Here is an 8,063-nt window from a genome sequence, read left to right as displayed (position 1 = left end):
GCCTGTCCTGATGGGAGAAATCGATGGATGGTTATAAGGTAGCTCTGAATAAAAGTATAGTTTTTCCTTCCCTTGTGTTGTCTGACACTGCAGGAGAATGGTAGAGGGGACTGGCTGCCCGAGTTTTTGCTTTGCCTTTGCCTTAGAGTCGATATGGTCTCTTGCCACCTCCTGTTAAAACTTTCATCTGTAAAGTCGAGAGAAGCGATCAGCTTATTTAAGCTTTACCAGGCTTTAAAACATCACTTTTGAAAGCTCTGTGGCTACCAGTTTTTGGTAACTTCTCAAGACAATTCCCTCTGCTAGAATCCGGTTCTCCCGGCTTTTCTTAGCAGCGGTCCCCGTCTCTTTGCCGTTCGCAGCCCGAGAAGGCGCTCCTCGGATAAGCCGAGGAAGCAGGGGGGCAGTGGGAGGGATGCTGCCGGCAGGCTCCATAGATGCTTTTTCCCGGGAGGCCGTATATTTTTGGAGAGTAGGAGAAGCGGTACTCCCTTCTTGGGAATGCGCGGACCTGCACTGATAATCCCCGCTCCGGGAGACCTGGGGCTTCCCACGGCTCTTCCACATTATTTTCGGGCCGGTGGCCCTCGGCTGCGGAGCTGCGGGCGCCCCGCGGCTTTCCCCGGCACGGAAAGCACCTCGGTGCCCGCTCCGGCTGCCCGTGCTCCTGCACCCGAGCGGGGTCGGGAGGGCTTGCGGACAGCGGGAAAGCTTCCCATCCCCGCTGAGCCGGGCGTGCTTCGGGGGACGCCGCGGGACGAACCTGGAAACGCGGGGGGCGGGGGCGGCCGGATGGGGGACACCGAGAGCGGCGACGCAGACACACCGGGGATGGCGTGGGGACACACCGGGGGCGGGGAGGGGACGCGGATAGGAGGGGAGACACGCTGGGGGCGGCGCGGGGGGGACACGTCGGGGGCGGTGGCCGCCCTGCCGGGAGCGCGTCCTGCCTCCTCCCGCCCCCTGCCTCCGCTCGTCCCCGTCCCCCCGCGCCGCCGCCGCCGCGGCGGGTGGCCGGGCGGGCGGCAGAGCCGGGGGCCGGGCGGCGGGGCCGGGCGCGGGCAGGATGCTCCGCTGGCGGGGCCGGGCGCGGGGCGTCGCGGTGGCGGTGGCGCACGGGCTGTGCTCGGGCTCGCTGAACATCCTGCTGAAGTTCCTGCTGGCCCGCTACCACTTCGCCTTCCTGACGCTGCTGCAGTGCCTCAGCAGCGCGGCGGCGGCGCTGGGGCTGGAGGCGCTGCGGCGGCGGGGGCTGGCGGCGCTGCCGCCCTTCGGGCCCCGCCTGGCGCGCCCCTTCGCCGCCGTGGCCGCCCTGGCCACCCTGCAGTCCACCCTCACCCTGTGGTCGCTGCGCGGCCTCAGCCTCCCCATGTATGTCGTCTTCAAGCGCTGCCTGCCCCTCGTCACCCTGGTCACCGGCGCCCTGGTGCTCCGCGACGGCATGCCTTCGCCCGGCGTCCTGGTGGCCGTGCTCATCACCACCTGCGGCGCCGCGCTGGCCGGTGAGCGCGGCCGCGACCGCTCCGAGGGGACCGGGCGGGACCGCACCGAGGGGACGGGACCGCACCGAGGGGACGGGACGGGACGGGACGGGACGGGACGGGACGGGACGGGACGGGACGGGACGGGACGGGATGGGAGCGGACGGGACGGGATGGGAGCGGACGGGACGGGATGGGAGCGGACGGGACGGGCGGCCGCAGCGGTATCCGCTCCCTCCGGGCTTCGGGCGCAGGACCGGGAGGGCAGCGCCAGCCCGGGGAGAAAGACGGGAGGATACGGGGGACGCGCAGTTCTGGGGGACAGCTGAGGCCCCACGGAGGCAGGTGCAGCCTTGCAGGGGTGGGTGCAGCCCCGCTCTGATTGGCACGTTCTTGCAGAGCTCGCTAGAACCTTTTGGAGATAGGTGCATCCTTACGCGGGCCCGTGTAGGAGTAGCTGCGACCTTATTGCAACCCTGCTAGGGAAGGTGCAGCCTTATGGAGGGAAGTGCAGTCGTAGGGCGGGTGGGTGAATCTGCAGGGGTAGATGTGATGTTCTGAGAGCAGCTGCAAGCCCACGGGACAACTGCTGCCTTGCTGGGGCAAGTGTGATCTTATAAGGGCAGGAGCAAGCTTGGGGGTCAGCTACAGCCCTCTGGGGCCAGGAGGACCCATGTCGCTTTCCAGCCGAGATGTAGTAGGTAGTGGGAGGCAAAGCTGGCACTTTGTGGCCCGACAGCACTCCTGGGCTGGGGGCTGCCTCAGACAGCAGAGCACATACAGAGTGTGTGATTTAATCTGCAAAGAGACTGACAGGGGGCTTGGGAGGGAGGCTGTTGCTTCAGGGATCCCACAGGGCTCCATGGCTAGAGGGTGCAGAATGGCCAGTGGGTCGGAGGGCAGGCAGCCCAGCCAGCCAGAGCTGGCATGTGTCTGTGCTAGCAGGAGGATGCTCAGGGTTGCTCTGCATGTGTGTGTGTATGTGTGTGTGTGGTTTCAGCTACAAATCTTTCACAGTGTCTTCACAAAAGGGAGAAGACAATCTGATTTTGGCTGTGGGATTTAGAGGGGGTATGAAAAACACTCAATATGTTTGCAGCTTTAAAAAATGCATGAGAGATTTTTTGGGAGGCAAGACTTGAGACAAGCATGACAAATCCCAGGGGTTATAGAAAGTGCAATGATGCCTATTTGCTAAATATCCCTCCAGTCCAAAATGGTGCTCTCTTTCTGTCTCCTGTGCAACACCTATGCTTATTTCTCTCTGTGACTCTCGTGACAGGAGCTGGTGACCTGACTGGGGATGCTATGGGTTATGTGACAGGCGTGCTGGCCGTGCTGATACACGCTGCCTACCTGGTGCTCATTCAGAAAACCAGTGTAGACAGTGAATATGGACCCCTGACAGCTCAGTATGCCATCGCCGTTTCGGCCACCCCTTTCCTCATCATCTGCTCCTTTGCCAGCATGGATTCCATCAACGTCTGGTCCTTCCCAGGGTGGAAGGACCCTGCCATGGTATGCATCTTTATTGCTTGTGTCCTGATTAGCTGTGCCATGAACTTTACCACCCTCCACTGCACTTACATTAACTCGGCTGTGACCACCAGCTTTGTAGGGGTGGTGAAGAGCATAGCCACCATCACGGTGGGCATGGTGGCATTCAATGATGTGGAGCCCACAAAGTTATTTATAGCTGGTGTTGTGGTCAACACCTTGGGGTCTATCATTTACTGCGTGGCCAAGTACGTTGAGACCAGGCGGCAGAGCAACTATGAGGACCTGGAGAAAGAAGCTAGAGAAGAGGAGGGGAAAAGCCAGGCTGGAGACCAAGCTTTGTTTGCCATGGAGACAATTTCCCAGGGGAAGGGGGCTGAGGAAGCAGCGGTGGAAGAATCATCCACGGGGCAGAGACAGAGTGGAGAGGAAGAGAAGGACGTCACTGAGAAATCAGCCAAGGCACTTGTGGTTCAGGGAAAATCCACCATCGCACAAGAAGCGAACAGAAGCTCTCTGAAAGAAGCCTATCTTGGAGTATGGAGGTTGGTGAGGGGTGCTAATTATATAAAGAAGGATTATTTGATAGAAAATGAAGAGCTACCAAACCCTTAAAAATCAGATTTGAAAACCTATTGTGTGAGGACAGACACCTGGTTTTCTGTACAGGGGAAGGCAGAGCATACATTTCCACATCAGTGCTTACAAATCCAAATCATTCGGGATGACTTTACCTCATTGTCAAAAAGCAAAAGGTCATAGTTTGCTCATGCTTTGGGCTTGCTTTCAGCTGCTTTCAGTATGTCACTCTAGACCCACCTCAGCTAAGGTGCTGACACTCTGCTGCAGACACAGAGAGAGCTGGGTAAGGGGGAGCCACAGGGTGCTTGCCCAGCAGCTGGGAATATGAGGGATATCTGTGCCATTGAGATACTTGGCAGTACCAGTGACACAGCAGTGGCCTATTCCTTAGATTGTGTCTGGAGCCTAGTGATTTTAACACATTTGGAGGCTCTGTCAGTGTGCTTCTGTATCTGTATCCATCTATAGGTACTCTACATAACTAATTCCTACAATATAAACTCGTATTAACTGTACTTTTTTGTGCTCCTCTGTGTCCATGCAATTGCAACAGAGATAGAGGTTGTGCCACTTCAGTTATATTGGTGTAAAATCACTCTCTTATCTGATGAATTGAAGCCCTCCAGGCCAAGCCTTGGACCTGGTTTACATTGGGTACTTTGTGTCTTCAGTAGAAATCCTTTAGTCTTGTGGTGGTGTACATGAAAGCAGAACCAGATCTGAGCTTCTGAGAAGCTTTGACTGGCAAAAGAAGGATGTTTAACTATGAGCTTTAACTATACGTAGCATTTGAAATATTAGCTTGACTCAAATAAAAGAGTTTGGAAATGTTGGTATGTATTGATTGGATTTGGGAAGGCTATAAAAATTTAGGGAGAAAGTGTGTGCCTTTTGTTATCCCTCCTTGTACCCTAACGTCGGATGAACCAGAGCCTGGACTGGAACCCAGATGTCCTCTCCATTCATTCTCTCATAAGCAGAGGCTGGGAGCAGAGCTGGGGATACCAACTCTGAAGGTGCTCTTGCAGGACAGTTGTGCTACACCCTGGCCGTGTGCTGGTACGTGGCTTTGTGCACATCTGCCCTCGCTGTCCCTGTGCTGTGCTGTCCAGCGGAACAAAGCGCGGGCAGGCAGCAGGAGCTGCCCGGTGCTCTGGCAGATCCCATGGCCAAATGCTTGGGAAGCTGGATGCTCAGGGTGTTCGGCACGGGGACACCCATGGCTTTGGCAGAAGCAGCTCCCAGTGCCCAGGCTGTCCCTGTCCCCATGGGCTCCGAGGGGCAGAGCTGCCTTTCCCCTTGGGAACTCAAGCGCTCGTGTGCGAAGTGAGAGGCAGGCACCCCAGCGAGGCCTCTGCTGAATGTGCTAGTATTTTGTCCCACATCTGTTTAACTGAAAAGACTGTGGAAACAAATGTTTGAGTGTTTCTTTGCCTGAAGATATCTGTTTGGTAGGGGGGAGTACTTGGGTGGAACCTTTGCTCAGGCTAGACAGAGAAAAGATTTGACTGTGAGTACCCCTAAAGCGTGCTGCAGCCATTGAGGCCACCTGGACAATGACTGAAAAAAAAGTTGTTACCATTTCCTGAAAAAATGAACCAAGTTTGTTGTTGTTAGTTTTAATATTGTTATTGTTGTTATTAATAATTATTTATTATTATCTATTTAGCCACTGAACTGAAAACCAATTATTCCCACAACGCTAATTAACCAGTGCCTGGCCCAGTGCTCTCTCCAGCTGAAAAGGCAGCATTAGCTTCACAGCGTGTTCAGTCTGAAGTGAGCAATTTGCCCAGCAGGGAATATTTGCAAAACTGCTCTCTGGGGGAGCTTTAGGTTCTTGTCAATAAATGCAGGCAGAAACATCAGGTCCTTTGGCAATGTGTTTTTGGAATGATTACAGAAGTTGGCTGACCTGGCATCACCCATGAATTTTGAAAGAGACAGCTAAAAGGACATTTATGCTAAAAGCTGCTGAGCTGGGGGACAGGGCACGGAGCTCTGTACATCACATGTTATGTATAGCTTGTGTTTAAGAGGTACTGGCTGTACGCCAAAATACGTTTACCTTCTGTTCGAGCTCCATATGGGATCTTTTCAATAAAAGTACTGTTTATTGTTTCTAGGCTAATGTGATAGGGCTTTTGTTAGTTTTTCAAATGTATCCTAGACTAAAGAAGTTTGTGCCTATGACTTATAGTTGCTGTATTACTGGACTCATTGCGATATTGAACTGCATTGTAATAATACAGATGGCTGGAGAGAAACCCACAATTCTGATGTGTCCTCACTGTGCTCAGTGTTTTCTGTCCACAAAACATGTGGACCTTACCACCTGGATGCCAGTCTTAGATCCCGTAGTGCACACACCGTGTTTGACACGTGCTGTAGGAAGCTCTCCCACTGGACTCTTGTTTCAGGACTTTTTCCTGGGGGGAAGTTAAATGTTTTGCCACTTACTGTTGTTAAATTGTAGAAATCTGTGGAAGTTCAAACAGTTTTGGCTATTAAAAAAGCTGCTGTTACAATGTTGTACATTTGCATGTATAGTTGAAATGTGATTATATTGTATTCTGTTTTTACTTGTAAATTCCCTAAATTAAAATGGGAATTTGGCAAATGCAATCCAGTTTTTCGGTAACAGACACTGTCACACAATGAAATAAAAATACTGCCTCGTGCTGAGGTATTTTAATAGCATCAGCGGAAGACGGTAGAATGAGATGTGGGAATAAAATGCACTGCTTTCCAAAAGCCTTCTGCTTTTCTTATTGTTGCTACTCCAGGGTGCTCATTTTTGCTTCATTTATAGTTATTCTCGTGCCTTTATATCGTCCAAGTTTCCTCAACATGTGACCACACACTATAAATACTGTCACGGACAGAGGGACTAAGGACAGACAAAGGAAAACAGGATTCTGAAGTGCTGGGACCTCGGTACAGCTCAAAATTTCTGTAGTACTCAGTGGTGATTTTTTGGTTACATATTTAAGATGATTTAATGTCACTGGTGTAGCTGTTATAACTCTAAAATTAATAAAAGTAAGATGATGCTCATTAATAATAGTTCCATTATAAAATGACTGCATTATTAAAGGACATAATATTAATTTCGTTTTACAATGGTAAGTATTTGTATTATCATCTGTGTTGCATGGCAGCACTAGGAGATGACTTCAGCATTAATTTTTACCTGTTTGCTTTGGATGAAAGGTACATAATACACCTGTGGCTGAAACTGGGTTGTGCCAGACCAGGCTGTGGTTGGTGGTTATTGCCGAATTCATCTTAGAGCTCCACATAAATGTGCCTGCAGGTGGATGTAGAGAAGAAGACCATCCTTGTTGTCAGATAATAAATGAAGCTGATGCACAATGACTGCTTTGAGAATAAACAGGAATTTCAGTGTCAACACATCCTTGAGTAGCACCTGCTGTAGCACTCCTAGACATGCACGTAGGCGCACATGCACGCACACAAATACACATGCAACAGGACAACAAAAGCCAGACTGGCTATCTTTTGTCAAATGCATTCTTTTCTCTAAGAAATTAAAGAGAGGACTGTTTATTTGGAGGCAGGTACAGTTAAATTTATAAGGATAAATTAAAAATTTTCATATATCACTAATCTTGCATTTGGCATCACTTCCACATGGAAAATATGCAGCAACCTACAAAGAGCCATCTGGGAATGAAAGAAATTTTACAGTTTGCTAACCAACACTTCAGACCCCTGCATACATCCAGGGATAGTTTATTGCCAGTATTTAATAGCCTCTTGTAATTCTGTTTGCTGCAAAAATGCCTGTTTGCTGCAAAGGCTTTAGTAGGGAAAAAGGTGCCAGCCCTTCAGCTCTGGTCTCTAAATTAACATTTGATCATTTTGCTGCTAATCACGGAGGGCTAACACCTTAACAGTCTCTGCCTGTATCCTGTATAATTTCATGTATTACTTTGAGGTTTCTTCTGTGTTTTTCTAACTAGAGTCTCTAAGTGCAGTGGAGGCAATCAGCTCTGCTCTCAATGAGCTGCTGTATTCATGCTTCAGTTGCTTGCTGAAGGTCGTCAGGAAGATTTTCACTTGAACCCCGTTCCTGTCAGGAATTGATGAGCATGCATATGCCTCTTTTCTCATCTTTTGTTGCTGCTGTTTCTCCCACATCTTTTTTCCAGTGTCCATCCTGAAAATCTCTGCAAGTAATGGAGGACTTGCCACAGAGGCTTCTGCTACGTTTTTTTTTCTTTTTTTTTTTTTCTAGAAGGGCAGGGAAGGCATGGACCAGCAGGATCTTGAATGTCCAGATTGCTTCTTTCTACCTTTGTGCATGTTTCTGCCCACCAGCTCCCCGCATCCCTGATCCCTATATAGCTCAGCCCTGGCTGTGTCCCAGCTTCTGGTGGAGCTGGGCTGTGCACGGGCCAGGTGCTGGAGTGAGGGCTCTCACTCTGCCAGACAGGCAGCACTGAAACCTGCCTGTGCCTGCCTCTGTGGAGATTTAGT

The 8,063-nt window shown here is 51.1% G+C and overlaps 1 protein-coding gene across 1 annotated transcript; it reads left to right on the top strand.

Moving 5' to 3' along the window:
* Positions 1-985: 985 nt before the first annotated feature.
* Positions 986-6,317, top strand: SLC35D3 (solute carrier family 35 member D3). Its single transcript, XM_064413576.1, has 2 exons — positions 986-1,502; positions 2,764-6,317. The coding sequence occupies exons 1-2, from the start codon at positions 1,067-1,069 to the stop codon at positions 3,591-3,593; spliced, it is 1,266 nt and encodes a 421-aa protein (XP_064269646.1). The 5' UTR covers positions 986-1,066; the 3' UTR covers positions 3,594-6,317.
* Positions 6,318-8,063: the final 1,746 nt, after the last annotated feature.

This window comes from Passer domesticus, chromosome 3 (genome assembly GCF_036417665.1).
Source record: "Passer domesticus isolate bPasDom1 chromosome 3, bPasDom1.hap1, whole genome shotgun sequence".
Lineage (NCBI taxonomy): Eukaryota > Metazoa > Chordata > Aves > Passeriformes > Passeridae > Passer > Passer domesticus.
This window is presented reverse-complemented; position numbering and strand designations above follow the sequence as displayed.